Source organism: Nicotiana sylvestris, chromosome 10 (genome assembly GCF_000393655.2).
Source record: "Nicotiana sylvestris chromosome 10, ASM39365v2, whole genome shotgun sequence".
In the NCBI taxonomy this organism is placed as follows: Eukaryota; Viridiplantae; Streptophyta; class Magnoliopsida; order Solanales; family Solanaceae; genus Nicotiana; species Nicotiana sylvestris.
In genome coordinates, this window is record NC_091066.1 from 131798146 (window position 1) to 131823865 (window position 25720).

At 37.6% G+C, this 25720-nt stretch overlaps 1 protein-coding gene across 1 annotated transcript; it reads left to right on the plus strand.

Annotated features, from left to right (window-relative positions):
- Nucleotides 1-504: 504 nt before the first annotated feature.
- On the plus strand, nucleotides 505-3955 carry LOC104218313 (WAT1-related protein At3g28050-like). Its single transcript, XM_009768771.2, has 7 exons — nucleotides 505-962; nucleotides 1218-1283; nucleotides 1378-1491; nucleotides 2405-2642; nucleotides 2731-2889; nucleotides 3384-3535; nucleotides 3642-3955. The coding sequence occupies exons 1-7, from the start codon at nucleotides 784-786 to the stop codon at nucleotides 3790-3792; spliced, it is 1059 nt and encodes a 352-aa protein (XP_009767073.1). The 5' UTR covers nucleotides 505-783; the 3' UTR covers nucleotides 3793-3955.
- Nucleotides 3956-25720: the final 21765 nt, after the last annotated feature.

Sequence of the window (25720 nt, forward strand, 5' to 3'; positions counted from 1 at the left end):
GGCGACAGAGGCGCATACGCGCTTGTCACTTGGCGCAGCCAAGACCACTGGGCCGACCATGGCGCTAGGCATTGTGAGGTTTGCTAGGCCGCCATGGAGCGCGGCCAAGGGGTCATGGGGCGTGTCTGGAAAGCAGCCCATGACATTACATATGCAAAGTTTCAACCAAGGCGTCCGGGTGGTGTTACACTCCAACCCATCTGCCCCTGCTCGGTAATAGAAGCAATTGATAAACTCCAAAGATAAATACTGTAACCGATGTAAAATTTAGATTAAAGAAAGCCTCTTCGATGGACATGTGGGAAGCACGACGTAGTGTGCGGCAATGAGTGCGCTTAAACAGCTTATAGAAAACGAATTTTCTTCTGTCGTATATTAGCAGGATATGGTATCAGATGCGCTAATTAGCCAATTATCATACTTCTAAAGATAAATAAATAATTATAATATAAATATTAAATAAAAGTTAGAAGTATCAGAACCAAACTGAAAATATTGTGTTTTTTCTTTTAAGGCCGGGAAGGCGGCATCTAACAAATAGTACTAGTATTTTTTTTCTCTTCAAAAAATTATAAGAATTTCAAACTCGTTTTTTGTTAAGTGAGATTTACGGGATAAAATTAGTTATTATTGTATATTAATTTTAAATCACAATAAAAACTCATAAACTCCAAATTTTGAATGTTTTGTCCATATTTATAAAATCTAGGCCGTTTGTCCAAGTAATCTTTTTCATAAAAGTCTTTTGTTGAGGTGGATCCAGCAGAAGGGACTCAGAAAAAAATGTGGAGCTCAGGTTTGCTGATAATAGCGCTGTTGTTGACAGTAGAATGTATGGAAGTAGGTTTAAACACACTGAATAAAGCAGCCACCACCAGAGGAATGAGCAATTTCGTCTTCATCTTTTATTCCAATGCTTTGGCCTTGTTCTTCCTCCTCCCTTCCACCTTCATTCATCATAGGTTAATTAATTTCTCCAAAACTTTATTACCTTACTTCTTTGGTTCTTTTCATTTTTATCCTTGTATTTAGAAGGTGGCTACTTTTTCAAAATTTGACTAGTGGTCTGAAGCTCGAAAGTGATTACAATTTGAGTCCAATTTTTTGAAAAATTGGCCAATGTCTAGATACAAAGCCATAAAAGTGGTCATCTGTCATAAATATATATATCGCAGTTTTTTGTTAACTGATATTCTTGATTAATATGCATTCCGCAGAATCAGACCTTGCAGAAAACTCAATTTCTCAATGTTCTGTAGGATGCTTCTTCTTGCCCTTCTCAGGTACTACTTGATGAATTGCTGAATTTTCTTTTGTTAATTATTATGACTGTTGATTAATGGTTTAAGATGTTTTGATTTGTGGCAATTACAAAAGCTGCTCTGTGCAAATACTGTTGTATTTTGGGATAGAGTATAGCAATCCAACTCTGGCCTCAGCAATGACAGATCTTGTTCCGGCTTTCACTTTCCTAATTGCTGCAATTGCCGGGTAAGAGCAGTTTATTAACTCCAATAATTTTCAACCACTTTGACATCAACTATGTCGTCTAATAAGCTACCCTGACAACATTAGTGTTGTCTAATAGGTTTTTAACTTTATTTTTCACCACATGGAATGTGTTTGAATAGTAAATTAAAATTTTCTCCACCTTTAATTAGAGTTTGTGGTCGTGCCTGAGAGTGGCAAACGGGCGGGTCAGATTGGATTTGGGACCGATTGAAAAGGGTAATGAAAAAACGGATAAATTATCCGATCCGATCCATATTTAATACGGATAAAAAACGGGTTAACCGGCCTATAATATGGGTAATCATATTATCCATGGCTTCATGAATATGATCACTTTTCGGAGAATTCAAAGTCTCCCAAACTTGAGGAACCTCCAATTTGAGGTTTTACAAATGTAGAAGTTAAACCTATTAGTTATCCACTTGGTTATCCATTTTCTAATTGGATAATATAGTTCTCATATATATTTGACATGTATTTAAAAAGTTCATTATCCAACTCATTTTTTAGTAGATAATATGAATTTAACCATTTTGCCACCCCTAGTCGTGCCTTAGGAATAAAGTCCGCTTTGATAGGGAGCCCTGCTCTCTATGCCACTACTCTAAATTAGTTGGATAGTGAATTATGGAAAGCCCTTGGACAGGCGTAGCCACATAGAGTGAAGATCGATCATACTTCATCGTAAAATTATGTTGAGTATATAGAAAATTATAAGTATTATGTATATAGGTCAAAAAATTTACTTTTTATAAATATATATTAAATTTTGAATACTCTTTGTAAAATTCCTGATCGCGTTGGACTGAATGGTTAAAACCAAAAAAAAAAACTTTATTTTTTGAATAGTATTATTTTGTGATATTTGGCATTGCTTTTGTCTTATGAGCAGGATGGAAAAGTTAGGATTGAAAGTGAAAAGCAGTCTGGCAAAGTTTATTGGGACAATAACATTACTAATTGGGGCACTGATTGTGACTTTTTATAGAGGCCCTCCCATTTTTTTCAATAAATCAAAATTTCCTAAATATTTTCATCAACTACTCATCACTACAAAATCAAATTGGATCCTCGGAGGTTTTCTCCTTGGTAGTGCTAACTTCTTGCTTGCACTTTTATATATCGTCCAGGTAATTTTTTCATCGAGTTTAATTTTTATATACTGATAGAATAAAATGCTTAATTTTTAATGTCGAGATTATATTGTTTTATGTTCAGGCATGGATTATAAATGATTTTCCAGAAGAATTTATGGTGACAACAGTTACTTGTGGCTTAGTAACAATTATGTCAGCTGTGGTTGGCTTAATTGCTGAGCCAAATCCAAGTTCTTGGAGACTTAAGCCAGATTTGGAGTTGATTACTATTTGTTACGCTGTAAGTAATTAACTTATGATGAAAAATTATAGTTCACATTCTGTTTAATTACAATCTATAAGTTAGGCCAACATTTCCAATATATTCATATCACGTGGTAGTTACATAAACTGCTGCTAATTAAAGTAGCGAGGACCATCCGATCAATTTTATACTAAATAGATAGTTTATTGGTAGTGCGCCATTAAAACTTATATCGTGCATTTTAAAGTTACACGATTTGAGTCCAAAAGAAAAATCTATTGACTACGAAATTTTTTTCAAGCTTTTTTAGATTATTAACGATTAAAAAGATTGAATTCATAATTAGTTTTTGAATATGTAAATATTAATTATATATAAAAATTAAGAAATCTATGTTAGAATCGAAACATAAAATTAAATGTATATGATCCTCAAACCTAAAAACAAGTTGTTCATTTTTAGACATATGGAGTGAAAAAGATGGATGCACTTAACACTAACAAAACGAGCTTATTTTATGTTTTTTGCAGGCAATTTTGATGGTTTTCCTTAGAAGTCTTATTTTTGTTTGGGCATTAAAGAAAAAGGGACCTGTTTTTGTTGTAATGGTTAAGCCACTTGGAATGGTAGCTGCTGTAATATTGGGGGTTACTTTTCTTGGTGATGTTCTTCATGTTGGAAAGTTAGTCTTTTTAACTCCAAAAACTTGAAGATTAATTGTTTCTTTTAGTCTTTAATTTATTAGTTGATGACTAATTGATCTTTGAATAAAATATTAATATTTGCAGTGTAATTGGTGGAACGATCATAGCTTTGGGTTTCTACTCTGTGATGTGGGGAAAAGCTAAAGAGGAAATTTGTGTTGAAGACATAGGCATGGATTCTGGTTCGGCCACTACCACAGTACCTCTACTACATAGGCAAAGTGATAATGCGTAAATATAGGTGTTTTCCTTTTTTCAGTTGTATTTTTATTTTTATTTTCTTCTTAGTGAATGAGATAATACATGTATGTGCAAGTGTTTTTCAAAATTTTGACATGGAATCAGTGGCATACAGAGAGGCTGATCCAAGATTCAAATCTTACAGGTTCAAATTTTAACTTTTTTTAGCATTGAACCCATTATATTTTTAAAGTTATGTGTTCATATCTACTTTTTTACAGTTTTAATAAATTCTTAAATATAAATTTTTACTCCGCATTAAAAGATATGGGTTCAATTGAAACCGTCGAAAATACATTACATCCGCCCCTGGTGGCATAGCCAAAATTTTCACTAAAGGAAGTTAAAATATAAAGAAGTAAACACATAAAGAAGCCAAAGAAATTCAACAAATAATGTACATACTTATTTATACACATATAATTTTCAGGAGAAGGTATGTTAATTGATTACCCTCGGAAAGGATAGCTCCGCCCTTGAAAGGAATGAGAAAAGATGGTGGTGGAACGCATACTGTTTACCTCAAAAATACGAGTAACAATTAAACTTGTTTATGATTTTAAAGATATGTAATTTAATTCAATACCAATTAATAACCAAGAAATCTAACGTATAAATGAAAGAAGTAAATAAAATCAAACTAGTACGGAAGCCAGTCTCGACGTCGAGCTAAGGTGGCCTCAAGGTAGGTCAAGAACAATAAAGTAAGAACAATAAAGTTAAAGGACAATTATGATGAAATGTAATCAAGAAAGTAAGAGAGTCTATTCTTTGCCAATTATTGATGATCGTTACAAATGATTGGGGTCCCCTTTATATAATAGGGGAATCCTAAATAAGAAACATTTCTATTTACAGTAAGGAATCTTATTGGGACAACAATCTAACCGCCTAGAACGGATTCGTACCAATTCGTACAAATCTATTCCAGAATTTACTCCATGATTTTGGAGACGTGGCGGGAATCTTGCTATTTCTGTTACAATCTCATAATGGTACCATCTCTGGGTTAGGCATACTTGGCTTCGATACTCATCGCGTACTTCGATCCTCGGGACATGTACTTTGTCATCGGGCTCGAACTTGGTCCATTGAGCTCGAACTCGACCCATCCTGAACACGGGCTTAAGTCGACCCCTCGAGCCTGTGAAATCAGGCATACCTGATTTCGACCGTATACAGATAGTCCCCACGTTTCTTAGAGTAAGATGATAAGAAACAATTTGATCTTCGATGCTCCGATGCCTCGATCATGATGTCTATCTTGTGACGTCAGTGACTGAAGTGATTAAAAGGTCGCTTCTGCATAGTTCCCAAGGTCATTAATTGGAAGCAGCTGATGGTCGGCCATTGGCTTCCCCAAACCATTAAAACGACCTCTATAAATAAGCCAATTTCACAATTTTTACAATCTTTACTTCTCAAATCATTCTTAAAATCTCACTAGCTTCTTCATCTTCTCTGAGTTCACCTTTTTCTCAGTTTGTTCTTGCTACAGCATCAACGCCTTCTCTTCTTTTGAATTTCTCAACAACAATGGCTAAAACATCTAAAACCTTTCCTAAAAAAGAAAAAGCTTCCTCATCATCGCGGCCAGCCAAAGGTAGAACGGTGGTGCCACCTCGTATCAAGGAGTGCATTCCCGGGCCATGCGAGCTAACTTCCAATTTTAAAATCGATAAACCTGCATCGACACCAGGCCGATGTGAGCCCATTTCTCGATACATCTGCTTGATAACTGAAGATGAACTTGAGCAAGTGAGAAAGGATTGCAATTGGAAGAATAAGGATGTTGTGGTCCCTTCCCCCGAAGAGAACATCACCACCCATAAGGTAGGGTACCTAATCGTATATACCTACCCTTTCACATTGGGTCCCACAGATCCATCACTAGGTCCCGTAGATCCAGTCATTCTTGATTTCTGCCACCAATACCAAGTGATGCTTGGCTAGATCTACCCTTCTTTCTAGCGCATCGTCAATTTGATCAGGTATTTCTCGGGCCAGATTGAGGAGATGCCTTTTACCCTCGGCCACTTGATCAGGCTATATAGCCCTAGCCTCTATCGAGGCGGTTTGATAAAGCTCCAGCGTCGATCCTCGAAGTCGCTATTTTCTAGCATCGATGAGGACAAAGACCGAGGGTAGATGAGTCGGTTTGTCCAAATCAGGACTTCCGATGTGATCCCTGCCGAGAGGATGCCATTCCCCGAGGAATGGAACATGAAACGTAAGTGCAAGCTTATCGATAATGATCAATATTTTGCTTTCTCTATTCTTCCGATTTAACTCCCTTTTGGTGATGCAGCTGCCCCTTGGTTCCCCGGTGCGATTCCAGACCTCGCAGGTTGGGTCCGACAACTGGCCTCTACTTCTTCATACTCGGAACGCAGTTGGCGTGATTTGGCCAAGGGTCGATGGGAAGCTAAAAATCATGGTGAGTTCTCTTGTTCACAGATTGATGCTTCTTAGTGAAATACTCACTTTACTATTACGCAGACCTCAGAGGCGTTATTGTTATGCGGTCTCCCCCGCCTAGTAAAGAAGAAATCACAAAGCTAACCAAGGAGAAGAAAAGGAAAAGGGCTTCGCCTGCGAATTCCCCAAGCCCAAGAAAAATAAGGCTAAAAAGACTAGGGCCGATCCCGCGGCCCTATCTGTAGAAGTGGCCCAACACCTTTGGGATGACGAGGAGGAGGGAGAAGATGACGACTATCTGTTAGTAGCTCGGGAAAGAGGGAGTACTGGGGCTTCAAAGTCTGCCGAACCGGTAATGGATGATGCGGTTCATTCTCGAACCAAAGAAATTTTGGAGGGGAGCTTGATCAGAGTCCCCGAGCCATCGGGTGGTAAAAATGCATCTCGTTCTGGGGGACATTTGGTGGGTGAGCCCGAGGAGCCTAGTTTCGTAGCCCTCCAAAGAGAGGATAATATCCCAAGTGAATCACTTGGGATAATTAATGTAGATGACTCGGCCATTGGGCCCTGTGTTCTTTGAAGGGGAATTTTGAGATGCCCAGGCCAGGAGGACTCCTAATATGGGAAGGACCCATGAAGCGAGTGATATTTTTTGGGAGTGCCTTGCAGGGGTCGAAGATGGTACCGATCCTGACGCCTCGTTTATATTTGATGAGGCCCAGAGGCTTCTCAAACAAGTAAGTTTTTGTCTTCATAATTACGCTCAAGTTTTATTCTCGTTTTTCTAAGTCTGACTCCTTCTCTTTGTGTGAAAGCCGTGGCACTTCATCGACAAGTATTTTTCAAATCTCGAGCCGAGCTTGCTCGATGCGAAGCCGAACTCAAGAAGCTGGTGGAAGAGAGGGACGACCTTAAGTGCCTCTATGTATAGAAAGAGGATGAGGTTAGGGATCTCTGAGTTGAATTGGTGAAGGCTCATCAAGAACAGACTAAGCTTATTGAAAATGTAATATAGCCTTTGAGGGTTTGTTATGCATTCATTTGATTTAGCGATTAACACTGCAACTTTGCAGGCCCAGCAAAAGGGCGAGCTGGTGGAGTAGCTTCGAGAAGAGCTCAAGGTGAAAGAGGCCGAGACCTTGGGGTGGAAGCAATATATGGATCGTCTCGCCTCGGAGAAAGACACGATTCCGGATCAGCGGACTTCAATTGAACGCCAGCTTCAAAATGTAAAGGGGAAAACCTGGCCCAGAACCGAAAGATTGAGGAGCTCGAAGCTAAATCGGCCGCCGAACTTGCGAAGGCCAAATCTGATGCAGAGGCATTTGTGTCCTCTTATCGAGCTGACGCCGAAGCTGCTAACATTCGGGTTCAGGAGATCTCCATTATGGTTGAAGTAAATTATCATGTGCTCTCGACCATGCCAGGCGATTATCCCAGAGAGAAACTCTCGAGGAGGTGCACGGTCGTGGCTTCGACCTTTCAGCTGATATTGAAAAGGCAAAAACTTTGGAGGACGAGGCTGTCGCTTTACTTTCTGATGACGAAGATTCCGCCAGTGGCTCCGAGAGCGGGGGTTATGAGGATGAAATCCCCGAGGAGGAGATTCCTGAAGATGCGACTCTCAAAGATGTGGCTCCCGAGGATGCAGTTCCCGAGGACGTGGCTCCCAAAGTAAATTAAGCTCTTTTGGTTTTTGTTTTTGTATAAGGAACCTTGTGGGCATTGTAAATACTCTTTATGAATATAAAAAATGTCCTTTCTTTTCGCTTTATCTAGGATTTGTATTGAATTCTACTTCGTCTTTATTTATGAAAAATTTTGATGTTACAATTTCAATGATCAAGTGAGCACGGGCTCGGACTTAGAATAGAACGAACCATTAGGTTTTTTGGTGATCAATGGACGATCTTTGAACTTATAATAGAATACCTCTTAAGGTTTTTTTTAATCATCGAGTTATGCTTAGGTCGATTTGATGCGAGCTCGGGATGGTGTGACTCTTGAGTCCGAGTTGAGTGAGAGCAAGGTCTCGAACTCTACATGTTTCGGCCCTTAGGCTCTTTTATATTGGCCCTTAGGATCTTTTAGGTCGGACCTTAGGCTATTTAAGTTAGGCCAATTCGGCCTCTAAGACGGTTATAATTTTTACCTTTTTTCGGTTAAAAGACATAGTGAAAATTTCTTTATGCCTTAGCATGTGTTTTTTGTACCTGTTGGGTTTTTTGAGGGTTTAATCGATCAGAACCCGTTCGTTTTAATACCTCTTGGGGCTTTTTCGAAGGCTGATGTTATCGAACTCTTTTTTTATTTTCTTTTCCCGAGGGTAGCCTTATTTAACCGGGTTTTCAAAGTATTTGAAGGCCTTTAAATTATGGCGGAAGTCGGACGTCTCCAAGCGGCAAGATTTTGGCCGTAGCCTTTTTTATATGAACGTAGTTTTAATATGGTCGTAGCCTTCAGGTGTGCCTTTTGGACTTGTTTTCCGATAACCTTTCGAACTTGTTAAAAAGGTTAGTCCCCGAGTATGATGGCCTATGCCTCTTTGAGGTCTTATAAATTCGAGTTTAGATACTTGAATGTGTTGACTGTCGATGACAGTCCCCGAGTATTTGAAGTGTATTTGCGTTTTGGCCCTTGAGTCGTTTCTCGTGGAATCACAAGTATGATGTTCGTATAGCAGCAAGTTTCTTTGAGACACAAAGTGTTTTGATATAGAAAGAATGCTTCTTTGGATAATTGATACATGCGTACATGTTTTTCCATCGGGGCTTGACTATTCTATATGGATACAGTTCATCTGACCGTTTGGCCCATACAAAGTTTTCCTATCAAGGCACTCTTTGGGGTGAAGTATTTTCCTAAAAAATATAACCTCCGAGGGTGATGCCCCTTAGTATTCGAGGTTGATTGAAAAGAAGTCTGGTTTTAAAAATGATATTCATATATTAGGTACTCTACAGGGAATAAAACCCAGTCACCCTCTTGGATACTGTTGAATTCTCCTTAGGTAGCACATAGTTGTTGCCTCGTTAAAAACCTCACCAGAAAACCCCATTTGGTATAAAACCCGATCTAAGGGAAAAAGAGTGCAACGCGTGTTTTAAAATCTAAGGTCTTCGTGTAAAAAGGTGCCCTCAACATCTTCGATCGAACACCTGCAATGAGTTAGTTTTAAATTCAAATGGAAAAAAGGAAAAGGTCATACCTTAGTAGTAATATCGTTTGAGTAATGATACATTCCAATTGTTCGTGTTCCATCATGCCAAGTTTGTAAGATCCTTTACCAACAACTCTGATGACTCGGTACAGTCCTTCCTAATTTAGGCATAGTTTCCCTTCATTCGGGTCTCGAGTATTGAGGGTGGCTTTCCGTAGAACTAAGTCCCCGATTCCAAAGTGTCGAAGGTTGATCCTTCTATTATAATATCTCTCGATTCTTTGCTTCTGCGCGGCCATCCGAACAAGTGCAACTTCTCATTTTTCATCTAATAGCTCGAGGCTAGTATTCATAGCCTTGTGATTTGATTCCTCCGATGCATGTCGAAATCTAGTGCTGGGTTCCCTGACCTCGACTGGAATCAAGGCCTTGGAGCCATATACTAAGGAGAATGGGATTGACCCCGTACTGGACTTTGATGTTGTTCGATATGCACAAAGAACCTCGAGCAGAACTTCTCTCTATTTCCCTTTAGCGTCGTTCAACCTTTTCTTCAAGTTTTGAATGATAATCTTGTTTGTTGATTCGGCATGCCCGTTCCCGATCGGATGATATGGCATTGATAAAATTCTTTTTATTTTGTGTTCTTTGAGGAACTCCGTTACCTTGCTGCCGATGAATTGCTTGTCGTTATCGCATATGATTTCGGCAGGTATCCCTAATCGACACATGATGTGGTCCCAAATGAAGTCAATAACTTCTTTTTCTCTGACCTTCTCGAAGGCTTGTGCTTCCACCCATTTAGAAAAGTAGTAAGTCATAAATAAAATAAATTTAGCTTTACCCGGAGCCGTTGGTAGAGGGCCGACGATATCCATTCCCCATTTCAGAAAGGCCACGGGGACAGTATTGAGCGAAGTTGCTCTCCGGGCTGATGAATCATCGGTACAAACCTTTGACATTTATCACATTTTTTGACAAACTCCTTAGTGTCATTTTCCATGATATCCTATTAATACCCTGATCTAATAATTTTGCGAATCAAAGACTCGGCGCCGGAGTGATACCCACAAGTGCCTTCGTGGACTTCTCATAGAACATAATTGGTGTCCCCCGGCCCAAAACATACCGTCAATGGTCCATCGAACGTCCTCCTGTCTAATGTTCCATCTTCATCCAATGTGAAACTAGCAGCCTTGGTTCGTGGAGTCCTCGATTCTTTGTGATCCAATGGGAGCTTTCCATTTTTCAAATATTCGATATACTTATTCCTCCAATCCCAAGTTAAACTTGTAGAATTTATCTCAGCATGACCCTCTTCGACCATAGATCTCGATAATTGGATGATAGTTCCCAGGACAATATCATCTTCTTTAACTGATGACCCCAAGTTAGCAAGTGCATCAGCCTCACTGTTTTGTTCTCGAGGCAGATAATCTAGAGTCCACTCCTTGAAGCGATTCAAGGTTACATGTAATTTGTCCAAATATCTTTGCTTCCTATCCTCTCGAACTTCAAAGCTTATATTTACTTGATTACCACCAACAGAGAATTGCACTTGGCTTCAATGACTTCGGCCCCCAAGCTTTTAGCTAGCTCGAGACCTGCAATCATGGCCTCATACTCGGCCTCATTATTAGTCAACTAGAAGTTTTAATTGATTGTCTAATAGCATTACCTGTAGGAGGCTTCACAACAATGCCAAGCCTAGACCCTTTCACATTTGAAGCACCGTCCATGAAGAGGGCCCATACCCCCGATGATGTACTCGATTTTAGCAGAAGTTCTTTTTCCACTTCCGGTACGAGGGTCGGTGTAAAATCGGGCATGAAGTCAGCTAAGATTTGAGACTTGATAGCCATTCGGGGTTGATATTCGATATCGTATTCGCCAAGTTCGACTGCCCATTTGGCCAATTGGCCTGATAGTTCGGGCTTATGCAGAAAAATTCGGAGAGGATAAGTGGTTAAAACATATATTGGGTAACAGTGGAAATATGGATTTAGTTTTCTAGATACACTTATTAATGTGCTAATTTTTCTAAGTGCGGGTATCTAGTTTCAGCATCTCCTAAAGTCTGACTTATATAACAAATAGGGAATTCCGTACCTTGCTCTTCTCGAACTAGTACCCCATTTACCGCTATCTCGGATACTGCCAAATATAAGTAAAGCTTTTCATCCACCTTCGGAGTGTGAAGCAGAGGTGGGCTTGATAAATATCACTTCAATTCCTCCAATGCTTGCTGGCATTCCGAGGTCCATGCGAAATTCTTTTTCTTTTTGAGCAAGGAAAAGAACTTGTTGCTTTGATCCGATGACCTAGAAATGAATCGACCCAAGGAGGCTATCCGTCCTGTTAACATTTGTATAGCTTTCACATTATCTATGATAGTGATATATTTGATGGCCTTGATCTTGTCGGGGTTGATTTCGATCCCTCGGTTTGATACCATGAATCCGAGGAACTTGCCCGAACCGACCCCCAAAGGCACATTTTTCTGGGTTAAGCTTCATGTTGTACTTCCTCAAGATTTTGAATGTTTCCTGCAAATGAGTTAAATGGTCCTCTACGGAGGGACTTAACCAACATATCGTCAATGTAAACTTTCATTGATTTACCTATCTGTTCATTGAACATTTTGTTAACTAGGTGTTAGTATGTAGCTCTAGTATTTTTTTAGCCCGAAGGGCATTACATTGTAATAGTATGTTCCAAACTTAGTGATAAACGAGGTCTTCTCCTAGTCCTCCGGGTTCATCTAAATTTGATTTTACCCTGAGTAGGCATCGAGAAAGGTAAGGATCTCGTGGCCGGTTGTGGCATCGATCATGCGATCGATGTTAGGTAGTGGAAAAGAGCCTTCAGGGAATGCCTTGTTCAAATTCTTATAATCTACACATATTCTTAGTTTGTTCCCCTTTTTTGGGACTACAACTACGTTGGCTAACCATTTGGGGTGCTTTACCTCCTGAATAGATCCTATTTTAAGAAGTTTAGTTACCTCATCATTTATGAATGCATGCTTCACCTTGGACTGGGGCCTTCTTTTTTGCTTTACTGGTTTTAACCTGGGGTCGAGGCTTAGCTGGTGTATTGTTATTTCCAGTGGGATCCCTGTCATGTCTAAATATGACCAAGATAAACAATCCATGTTATTGATAAGAAATTGAATGAGTTTTTTTCTAAGTTCGGGGGTTAACCTCGTTTCCAGGTATACCTTTTTCACGGGCATGTACTCGATCAGCATGACCTGTTCCAGTTCTCGACCGTTGACTTGGTTTCATCTGACTCTTCGGGAACAATGAAAGTTCGAGGAGTAAGATAATTCTCTTCTTCTTGTACTGCCCAATTATCCAAGAACGGTGGTAATTCCATTCGCTCCATTTGAAATCGGGATACGAACTCCCTTAGCATCTCATCATTCCTCTGTTTTATCTTAAAAACGTCTGATTTCCTTGTCGCAGCCTTTATGGCCCCGGCATGTGCTTTCACAAAGGCGTCTGCTCACATAGCAAATGGATCGATAGAATTCGGTGGCAAGTTGTGATATCAAATCATGATTCCTTTCGACAAAGTTTCCCCAAATTTTTTCAACAATACCGACTCGATCTCATCGTCATTTAAGTCGTTTCCTTTAATCCCACAAGTGTACGAGGTAATGTGTTCATTAGGATCGCTCATTCCGTTGTATTTAGGTATATTGGGCATGCGAAACTTTTTAGGGATGGGCTTCGGAGCCGCACTCGGAGGGAATGACTATTGTATGAATTTCCTGGCATCCAAACCTTTCAAAACCGGGGGTGCCCCCGGTATTTGATGAACACGGGAGTTATAAGTCTTCACTTTTTTGTCATTATCCTCAATCTTTTTCTCCCCCAACTCGATCGTCTTAGTGAGTTCCTCGAGCATCCTCATAACCGTGGGATCAACCCCCGAGCCATTCCTGTTCGATCTCTCTGGCACTGGTTCAGTTCGGCGAGTGACTTTTGGTTCGACCACACTTGGAGTTTTATGCTAGCTTTGAAGCTGAGAAATAGCAATCTGTTGAACTTGTAACATCTCGAATATTACCTGGAGGCTAACTCCCCCATCTCATATACCCTGTGTTCCTTGGCCGCCAGATCGGGCTTCCCCGCGCACACTTCCTCCGGGATTTGCACCTAAATCTGCATTCAAAGCTATGTGTGAACTAACATCGACTGGTTCCACATTTGGCACTTCCCCAGGGTTAATCGGTGATACACTGGCTCCCAGAGCAGCTACATTATTATTTTCCCCGTGAAATCCAAGACCATCATTGCCGTGTACATGTGTATTTTGTGAGTTTGACATGTTTTATCCTGAGAACAAAAAATTCTTGACAAGAACAAGTGTGAAAATAACGTGTGTTATCCGAATTACTACTGAAATAACCACTAATATCTTTAGCCCCACGATTGACGCCAAACTATTTACCTCGAAAATACGAGTAACAATTAAACTTGTTTATGGTTTTAAAGATATGTGATTTAATTCAGTACCAATTAATAACCAAGAAATCTAATGTATAAATGAAAGAAGTAAAATCAAACCAGTACGGAAGCCAGTCTCGACCTAGAGCTAAGGTGGCCTCGAGGTAGGTCAAGAACAATAAAGTTAAAGGACAATTCTGATGAAATATGAGCAATAAAGTAAGAGAGTATATTCTTTGTCAATCATTGATGATCGTTACAAATGATTGGGGTCCCCTTAATTTATATAATAGGTGAATCCTAAATAAGGTACATTTTTATTTACAGTAAGGAATCTTATTGGGACAACTGTCTAACCGCCTAGTACGGATTCGTACCAATTCGTACAAATTTATTCCGGAATTTACGCCATGATTTTGGGGACGTGGCATGAATCTTGCTATTTCTGTTACAATCTCATAATGGTACCATCTCGGGATTGGGCATACTCGGCTTCGATACTCATGCATACTTCGATCATCGGGCCTTGTACTCTGTCATCGGGCTCGAGCTTGGTCCATCGAGCTCGAACTCGACCCATCCTGAATTCGGGCTTAAGGCGACCCCTCGAGCCCGTGTAATCGGGCGTACCTGATTTCGACCGTATACACTTACATCTTATTGATACTTTTTTCATTTCATTTGATATGACTGTATGTATTTAATTAGTGAAATTTAAGCACAAAAAACAATTTTGTTGCGTAAGTTGTGTCAGAGTATTTTTAGACTTTGTAGTTTCAATAATGTCGTGTCATTTTTATGTTAAAATTAATAATTTTTAAGTATATGTGTAATTTTATTTTAGCAAACTTCAAAATAAATTATATCATATAAATTGAAATGGAGTCTACAATCTTAGAAGATTTAAACTTTAAAGCATTATATCCTTTAATAGCACTATATTAAATTGTAAAGCATTATATCTGAAGAACCTTATTTTTTGAGAAAGTGAATATTATATTAATACTAGAACATGTTCAAAATACTACATCCTATAGAGATGCCCCCAGGTATATTTAGGTTGCTTATACCGGCAAGCAGAGGCAGATCTAGGATTTAAGAAAGACGGGGGATCACTGTATGCTAATAACCAGCGATAAAAAAAAGAAATATATATATAAGAGAGAGATTTCTTCACAAAATGGGTACTATGGGAAAAGAAAGAATAAAATTAATTAAGTTAACTATTATGTATTAGTACTAAACTATAAATGAAATAAAAAAGAAGAAGATAAAAGCAACAAAAAAAGCAATTTGTTATTAAATATAAATTATATTGTATTCAAAGAACTAAAATATTAATAAAGCTGACTATTATATATTAGTAATAAATTATAATTGAATTTAAAAAAAAAAGAGATAAAAGTAAAGGGTTTCGAACCAACGTCCTCATCATTGTTGGGAATTAAAGGGCCCAAAGCAACTACTTTTCTCATCCACCTCTTTATTTAGGGGGCACACTTAAAATATTTAAGGGGTCCCATATATATGTATAAATATATATAATATGTATATACAAGATTTATGCCGAGGCTAACGGGGTCACGTGACTCCTCAAGCCACCATGTAGGTGCGGCTCTGCTGGCAAGAATATTACAAACGTCATTACATAGATACTTCACAAAACAAACTAAATCCATCACGGTCTTTTGCCGATTGCCTGTTTTTGTACGTTGATGTTCAAAATACTACATCTGTTCTTTTTCTTTTAATTCTGACTTTTTCTATGCTGACGCGTATAGTTATTATTGGCTTTATTTTTCACCTCACAACAAGTGGCATTCACACGCTGAACTCAATCTATTATTTCATGAAATATGTGTTTAATTGACATATATTGATTGAAGTTTAAGTGTCTCGTAGGAAAAGGTCTTAGTTAGGGTGTCTAAATGAAATTTGGTGACAAGTTAGACTGTCGATTTATTTTTATAAGTATTTTACATTATTACCGATTGCCTGTTTTTGTTGTTTGCTTTGGCAAAGAATTAAAACACGTTAGCTAGCTCTCTTTTCCGAAAACGACAATTTTCGGGCTAACCAACCCATCCACATCTTTAAAACCTTGAAAATAATATGATTATTTTAACCATATAGGCAACGTAATGTAAGGGAGTAGTTTAGAATTGCAAGACCCAAACAATAATTACAAGATTCTATTATGGTCGACTAAAATACAAGTTTAATGCCCGTTAAATATCTTCCCATTAATCTGACAGAATTAGTGTATTAAAAACAAGAAGTAATGGGTCAGTTTCCATATAGTTCATCATAAATATAAAACAGTATTGCGAGAGATTAAAAAAATACAGTTTGTTTGTCTGCTTGCCTAATCGATCATGGACTAATTCATAAATTTTTGAGCATTGATTACGAACGAACAGAATTCTACAAATAAAGTCCAAGGATTAGGGTTCTATTAGTGTCATTTTACATGTATGTGGGTTCTAGCAGTGGAGTTTTATTAGAGTCAGTTTTATATGAAGGGAAAAGGGCAAAAAATACCCATTGATTATAGGAAATAGAGTAACTTTACCCTTATTTTGAGTTTGATCCCAAATATGTCTTTATTTTTAGTGGACTGCTTAGATATGCCCCTCAACTATGAGAAATTAAAAAAAATTCACATCTATCCACCCAGTGAAAACTAATTCGGAAAAGGACTAGATATATTCCGGTACTATAGAAAAATAGTTATTAATACCCCCGTTATACTATGCTTTACTATCTACCCCTGTTGTTACCCATTTTAATATTTCTGCCCCTACATTTAACAGAGTCGTGCCCTACGTACACGTGGCAGCTTTTTAAGTATCCAGATCCATTTTCATTTCAACCTAGTATCCATACCCGTAACTCCAGACCCATTTACATTACTGGTGAACTCTTTCTTTACATTAGGTCTTTCTTTTATAAAATTCTCTCTCCATAAGAACTTATTTTTTTCAACGGCCTAAGCTAATCTAGTGCGAACAAACTTAGCACAGACAATTTAAGAAAGCAAAAAACAAGATTTTAGTTAATATGTATTAATGCTAAGCTAATCTAGCCAAGAGTAAACAAAGAAATGAAGTTAGAACACCTTAAACTGCAATTGTAAAATTGCAGCAATTTTCAGAATTATGTAAAGTTCTTGAAGATAAACACTTGCTGCATTTTCAGCTCTCAAATGTCGACCAAATCTAGTTCAAATTTGTCCCAAATAACCTTTCAATCTAGTTCAATCCCAAGACCTTCAAGGTTCAACAATGACATTTCTGTTTTTTAAATTTTGTGAACCAATAGCTCTTAAAATTTTAGCAATGAGATTCTTCTTTTTCAATCCAAATTTCAACAGTGTACTAACAACTGAAGCTTGATAAACAATACTAATTACAACAGAAAGCACAAATTCGAACAAACATCAACGAAATTAAAATACCCAGTTCGCCTTTTTCGAGCTCAAACATCAAACCCACTTCTAAAGTTGTTTATCAATGGTAGATCTAAAATTTTCGCACAAACTCAAACTACCAGCATCACAAAGAACTTGAAAGTTATTCAAGTGTTCGAATACCAAATCGTCCAAACAATGATCCACAATTTGAGTTTAATTTTCCAGCTCCCGATTTGAGACACAACCAACTCTTAAAACTCAAACTTGAAATTTCTACTATAAATTTTTCCAAATACCGATTTCTTTTTTTTTTTGAATGCAGCAGCCTTAGATGGGCTGAAACAGTTTCCTCCATATAAACGAAGGAGAAGAACCATATGTATGGATTAAAATTCAGGTTCTTTTGGGGTGGGTTTGGATATCGGGTCGGAGCTGAACGGGTAGGGTAAAAAGGGTAGATGGTTAAATTGTTGAAATTCGAATACATTCACGGATCCTACGCAGCGGAATATTAATAGGAACGTACCTTTAACCATAGTTGTTCAAGTGTTGTAGAGAATCACCTTCGTAAAACGTTGGTAGAAAATCTAGGAGCCTTCTGGCATGTGCCTATCGTAGCATGTCAGACTGATGGAGTCACATGCATATTTATAGGTAGGCTACGGACTCTTAGGCAAATACTTTAGCCCTAGGGACTTCTCCATAAATTTTAATTACCCTAGGGACTCTTAATATATGGTAATTTCTTTCCATCAAAGAAACTACCATATATGCATAACTAAAGAATATTATCTGGTATATTATTTCCTTTGGGAGACAAGGTAAATAATTTATTACCTTATATGTGGGCCACACTAGAAGTCTCTACAAGAGACGGTAATTTCTAACATTCTCCCACTTGGCCCACATATTAAAATCAGATAATCATTAATGGGAATAAACATATAATATGGCCACAAACTTTATTACTCAACTAAAAGTTATGCAACAATCACTTTAACTAGAATATATTATTACACGAATCATGGCGGTCATGCTTTTAGACAAACACTTCCTTCCATGTATTACAATGCACAATATATTCTAACAAATTGTCTAACAACTTTATGAATGAACTTAATATAAGTCATTGAGAGTCCAACTTTATTGATCCAATGATCATACATGAAAAACCAAAAGTGTGCATTGTCATGTATATCAAAATAAACATAATGTCTAAACAAACTGTTGGAGAGCAAAGCAGGACTAACTTGAGCTACTAAGCCCCATATGAGTTACATGATCCTTGAAAATATTAGCCGACAGACCTTTAGTCATAGGATCAGCAATCATCAAAGTAGTACTAATATGCTCAAAATTCACATCTTGCTTCTTGACATAGTCTCTAACCATCAAGTACTTTATGTCGATGTGCTTGCTTCGGCTGCCACTTTTATTATTCTTAGAAAAGAAAACTGCAGCTGAATTGTCACAAAAGATTCTCAATGGCCTTGAAATGGAATCGACAATCCTAAGGCCGGAAATAAAGTTTTTCAACCATAACGCCCGTGATGTAGCTTCATAGCATGCTATAAATTTAGCTTCCATTGTGAATGTTGCAACAATGGTCTGCTTGACACTTCTCCAAGACACAACACCTCCACCAAGAAGGAAAATGTATCCTGAAGTAGATTTACCAGTATCTTTGCATCCACCCAGATCAGAGTCTGAATATCCAATCACCTCCAATGAGTCAGAATATTTGTATGTGAGCTTAAAATCCTTGGTTCATTGCAAATATCTCAAGACCCTTTTACCAGCTTTCCAATGGTCAAGACCAGGGTTACTTTGATATCTGCCAAGCATTCCTACCACAAAAGCAATATCAGGTCTAGTACAGACATGTGCATACATAAGGCTCCCAACAAGCGAAGCATAGGGAATGTCTTTCATTTGCTCCTTTTCCAATGCATTTTGTGGACATTGATTCAATGAGAATTTGTCACCTTTAAATATGGGTGTTGCTATAGGTGAACAATTCTTCATCCTGAATCTTTCTAGAATTCTTTCAATGTAGGCCTTTTGAGACAGTCCAAGTAATCTTTGGGATCTGTCTCTGTAAATCTCTATGCCAATGACATAAGACGCTTCACCCATATCCTTCATCTCAAAATTCTGGATAAGGAACTATTTAGTCTCATGCAACAATCCCAAGTCACTACTTGCAAGCAAAATATCATCCACATATAGGACTAGAAAAATATATTTGCTCTCACTTATCTTAAGGTATACTGATCAATGATGTTCTCCGTAAATCCAAATGAAGAAACAACATTATGAAATTTAATATACCATTGGCGGGAAGCCTGTTTTAGCCCACAAATAGATTTATTCAACTTGCAAATAAGGTGACTTTTGTCCTTATCACAAAATCCTTCAGGCTGACGCATGTATACCTCCTCTTCAAGATCTCCATTTAGGAAAGCTGTTTTCACATCCATTTAATGTAACTCTAAATTAAAATGAGCTACTAATTCCATGATTATTATCAATGAATCCTTTTTTGATACTGGAGAGAAGGTTTCATGGTAATAAATGCCTTCCCTTTGAGTAAAACCCTTGGCTACAAGTCTGGCTTTATATCATTCGATATTACCAGATGAGTCTCTTTTAGTTTTAAAGACCCACTTGGAACCTATGGTAGAGGATCCCGTTGGTAATTCGATGAGATCCCAGACTTTATTTTTAGCTATAGATTCTAACTCTTCTTTCATGGCATCATACCAAAGTATGGAGTTTTCTCCACTCATGGCTTGTGAAAACGAGCATGGATCATCTTTTAGTCCAATATAACAATCAGACTCTTGGATATACAAAACATAGTCGCTAGAAATTGTTGATTTTCGAATTCTTGAGGATTTTCTCACTTCCACTGGTTCAGACACTTCTTCAGTGGGTTTAGGTAAAGCAGGATGATCTTCACGTGGCTCCTCAAGTGGTGGTGGCTCTTGAACTTGTTTTTGTTCAGATAATTCATGAGAATTTTTTTGAGTAACATTCAAGTTCCCAATATATAAAGGTACCACAGGTGGTTCCCTTATTTCTTTCAATTCCACCCTTTGAGTCAAACCACTCCCACTCTCTTCATGCTCCTCAAGAAATTTACCGTTTCTAGTTTCAACAATTTTAGGAGAATGAGAAGGACAATAAAACCTAAATCCCTTGTATAGCCTATAAAATAACCGCTTATTGTTCTTTCATCCAACTTCTTTAGTTGTGGGTTATAAACCCTCACTTCAGTTGGACATTCCCAAATGTGTAAATGGTTTAAACTAGGTTTCCATCCTTTCCATAACTCAAAAGGTGTCTTGGGGACAACCTTGGATGGAACCCTATTTAAAATATACACAGCGATTTTTAAGGCTTCACTCCATAAGGATAAAGGTAAACTTGATTTGCTAATCATGCTTCTTACCATGTTCATTAATGTCCGGTTCCTTCTTTCTGTCACACCATTTTGTTGTGGTGTTCCTGGCATAGTATATTGAGCAATTATACCTTCACTTTCAAGGAACTCAGCAAATGGACCCTTAACTTGTCCCTTATTTGTGTCCCTACCATAATATTCTCCACCCCTATCAGATCTTACAATTTTGATCTGAGCACCAGTTTGTTTCTCTACTTCTGTTTTGTAAACTTTAAAAGCATCAAGTGCTTCTGATTTGTTAAACAGAAAATAGAGATACATATATCTTGAATAGGCATCAATAAACGAGATAAAATATCTCTCACCATTCAAGCAAGGGGTAGGAAAAGGTCCACATATGTCTGTATGTATGATCTCAAGTAATTGAGAACTCCTTTTGCTACCTTTAGTTGATTTGTTAGTCTGCTTACCTTTTATACAGTCCACACAAGTCCCAAAGTCAGAAAAATCAAGAGTTTTTAGAACTCCATCATTAACCAACCTTTTGACTCTATCAATAGAGATGTGTCCAAATCTCTTGTTCCAAAGACTAGATGAGTTCTCATTGATAATACATCGCTTAGTGTCAATTTCTTTATCATGCAAAGTTAAAACATTGCATTCAAATGTGGGGTCTAGATCAAGTTTATATAAATTTTCATTCAAATTTCCAAAACCAATAACTTTATTATCTTTCAAAAGTTTCACAAAAGGATAATGAAAATTCAAATCATATCCACTAATCGATAGTCTTGAAAGAGAAATTAAATTTCTAGAATATTCTCGAACATAAAAAGTATTTTCTAAATCTAAGTGAAAACCATCATTCAAAATGAGCCTATAAGTCCCCACGCCTTCCACACGTGAACGCGTCCTATTGCCAGAATAGACGTATTGTTCACTTCCTATCGGCTTCCTCTGAGTTAGAAAGCCCTGCATGATTTTGGCAATGTGAATTGTAGCACCATAATCAATCCACCATGTATTATCAGAAACTTCAGTAAAATTAGATTCATAACATACCAAGGTAAATTACCTTTCTTCTCAAGCCATTTCTTGTATTTCAGGCAATCCTTCTTCCAGTGTCCCTTCTTCTTACAGAAACGACAAACATCTTTGTCAAAGGATCTTTTCTTCTTCATGGAAACACTTTTGCGCTTCTTTGCATTTCTCTTACCATGAGTCACCATATTAACACTTTCAGGTATATCATGCTTCAACCTCTCTTCTTCTTGAACACACATGGTCAAAAGTTCATTGATTGACCATTTATCCTTATGTGTGTTGTAAGAAATCTTGAACGGACCATATTTCGCAGGAAGGGAGTTGAGAATGAAATGCACAAGAAATGGTTCAGACATATCCACCTCAAGGGACTTGAGTTTAACAGTAATGTCTCTCATCTCCATAATGTGCTCACGCACTGTACGACTTCTGTCGAAAGTCATACTTGAGAGCCTCTTCATAAGGGTGCTGGCCAATGCCTTGTCAGAGCTTGCGAATTGTTCATCAATTGCCTTCATGTAAGCTTTGACCTTATCGCCATTAGGGATAGAACCCCTAATGCTTTAGCTTATGTGAGCTTTTATGAGCATTAAACTTAAGTGATTAGATCGCTCCCACCGCTCATAATTAGCCTTAGCAACTGGCGTACTTGATTCCGTGGGAATAGGTGGTTCATCCACACAGAGTGCCATGTTTAGGTCCGAGCACCCCAAAGTGAGAAGGACTTTCTCCTTCCATTCAGCATAATTGTCACCAGAAAGCATTGGAATTCGAGCATTCTCATTAAAAAATAGCAGTAGGAAAAGCGGTAAAGACTGCAAAACAAGGATAAACATACATAAGCTATGAAGTACAATCCATCAAAGGTGAATCGCGTAAAATACCGATTCATAGCAAATTCTAGACCTTTCTGTGGGCAGAGGTTGCAACCCATACATAGAATTTACTAACTTTATTAGACTAGTAAACCAAAATACATAAAAATTTATCCGTACCTGTGGGCATAAGATAATTTAACTTAAATGTTTACTATCTCATTCCAATTAATCTCACCAAAATGGTTACCTCCCTGTAGGGCCGGGTTACCATTTTAATAAAATAACTGGACTAAATAGATGTCATTATAACCTTTAATCACTAAGCGTGATGTGATTAATAAACTCAATTTCTTTTATATTAAGTATTCAAGATGCTATGGCCACTCCTAAATACATAATACAAAAGAAAACTTCAAAATTGACTTACAATGATAAACCTTTATAATTAACTTTCACTAGAATATTGATTTGTTTCAAAGCGAATATATAAAGTATAGACAGGATGCCTATATATCCTCAAATAATTCTTATAATTAAACTAAATATTATAAGAACTTCCAAAGATTTCAACGAACACATATGTTATATTATAGAACTGAAGACCAAAGTGTTTGTTTCTTTTCGTGTCAAAATCTCACAAGGCAATTCCTCCAAATTAACAATCTAATACTTTAAATTGAGTAGTGCTTTAAGAACGCCTCAAAACTCTTTGTTTTAAAAGGCAGCAATTAAATATTAATTCCAGAAAACAAGGTTTAACTTTTAGGATTCAAAATAATATATGAACCCTTCCAAATTCATTACGAAACACCGACACACATAATAAAAAATACATGACAGACCGTATTTGTTTCATAACTTAAAGGGATATTAGAATAGTCATTAGAAATTGCAGACCACTTCTTCAAGAATTCAAAACTTATAAAATATTCCAATTCTATAAATCCAAGAATATGGACAAAATTAGTATATGGGCCCATGCTTAAAGGAAATACATTACAGTTCAGTGATCCAAGACATATCTCTAATGCAATACTCATGAAACAGAGGTCAAGAACAATACTATTGTTCGACTTTGAGTTAATTAGCAAATTCATGAATTAAATATTGTACTATTAAATTACTTCCGTCAAGATTACGGAAGAGAACCCATCTTACCGATTATCCAATTTATGGTCTAGCTAAAAGACATAAAATGAAATCAAGAGAATCTGTAATCATACAATAATACAGAGCTATTGCAACTATATTCGCAAGATCATATACCGAACAAGACAGCTAAAGGCAGGCTCTGATACCATATGTTGAAATTCAAATACATTCACGGAGTCTACGCATCAGAATATTAATAGGAACGTACCTTCAGCCATAGTTGTTCAAGTGTTGTAGGGAATCACCTTCGTAAAACGTTGGCAGAAAACCTAGGAGCCTTCTAGCCTGTGCGTATCGTAGGATGCCAGACTGATGAAGTTACATGAGTATTTATATGTAGGCTAGGGACTCTTAGGCAAATACTTTAGCCCTAGGGACTTCTGCATAAATTTTAATTACCCTAGGGACTCTTAATTTATGGTAATTTCTTTCCATCAAAGAAACTACCATATATGGATAACTAAAGAATATTATCTGATATATTATTTCCTTTGGGAGACAAGGTAAATAATTTATTACCTTATATGTGGGTCACACTAGAAGTCACTAGAAGAGACGGTAATTTCTAACATAGATTGTTTAAGATCATGCCATGTGTCTCCAAGAAAGAGTTTGTCAGATGTGGGGGTAAAAATATTAAAATGGGTAACGGTAGGGGCAGATAATGAACGATAATATAACGGAGGGTACTAATAACTAATTTTTGATAGTACATGGACACATGATATAGTATTCAGATAAGTTTAAGAAAATAGTAGTCCAGTTCTGGACTGGAAAGGCAATTTTAGTAGAAAACATATTTGCACAGATGTGGCTAAAAGCAGGACGGAAGTTTCGTAGAAAAATCAAGCGGGCCTCAGAGAGGCAAAATAAATTCGGACAGTTTAAAGGGATGGGATAACTTAAGCATGACTCAAGGCGATTAATCAATTTTATCCGGCCTAAGGCTTGCCTAGGCGTTGTTTTAACCCTAAGAGAAAGGTGGACGTACATGCTTGTTTCCAGTTTTACAGTTAACTAGGCTGGCGTTATTAGGCAGAATATACTAACGAAGCGTTCAACAATTGCAAATAAAACCCTAAGTACATGATTTCTAATCCATATAAGAATCCTAAAGCATGGTATCTGAATGCAGTAATTTGTTATTAGCTGATTGTGATCATAAAATGACAAGCTGAAAGTAAAGAGACCTAGGAGCAGGATTTCTATATGTAAGATGCATGTCCTATACATGGTTTCTATTGCACAAATAGATAAGTAAAATCCTATAGCCATGTTTTCTACCCATAACTTTTAAAACTAAGCATGCATAATCCCCCCTCCCAATTTCACTATAAACCCCCATTGTTCTTTACAGGTTGTTACAGACCAAGTAATCAAATTACAGTATTGAAAAGTAAAAAGAAAGAAGTTATTCTATAGGGAGCCTTCAGCCAGGCCCAAATCTCTAACCTCACTTCTTTCGAGTTTCACAGCCTTTACCAAGGGTCTGGGTGCGACAAAGTTCCTTAAGGGCCCATTGGGGCCCCTGGCCAATACCAGGCACCCAAGCAAATCAATATTGAGCAAGTGAAAGTGTGGAAATTGCCAACCTTGTGCATCAAAGTTCAGCGGGTGCTCAAGGCACCCAAAGCAATGCTTACACTAAGGTGGAAGAGCCTAAACTTCTAAGAGTAGTGTGATTGTGATTGAATTTGAAGGAATTAAGTTGAAAACAGTTGGAAAAGGTTTTACATGAAGAACAATTTGAGAAGACAGTAACAGAAGAGTGAAAGAGTCAATTGAAGATGACCAGTTTGAAAACAAAGAGTCATACAATATTCAGGGAACACAAACAAGGGCAAGGGAAAAGGAACAAATAGCTCTCAAATAAGAAAACCAGTTACACATGCATAGCACATTAAAGAGAAGTTCTTTTATAGCAAACAAGCATGCTTCAAACTAGGAGTCTGGTTCTTACAGCACCAGACACCAATTAAAGTCAACCTCAGGAAGAGGTTTTAGGGCTATTGAGTAGCCAAGAGGGCCCTGAACACATACTAGTAATGTATAGGAGTAA

Excerpts from the sequence above, each read along its gene's own strand:
- LOC104218313 (XM_009768771.2), top strand. The coding sequence starts at position 784 with ATGTGGAGCTCAGGTTTGCTGATAATAGCGCTGTTGTTGACAGTAGAA. Across the intron at positions 1,284-1,377 it reads CTTCTTCTTGCCCTTCTCAG|CTGCTCTGTGCAAATACTGT; the intron begins GTACTACTTGAT and ends CAATTACAAAAG. Across the intron at positions 3,536-3,641 it reads GATGTTCTTCATGTTGGAAA|TGTAATTGGTGGAACGATCA; the intron begins GTTAGTCTTTTT and ends TAATATTTGCAG.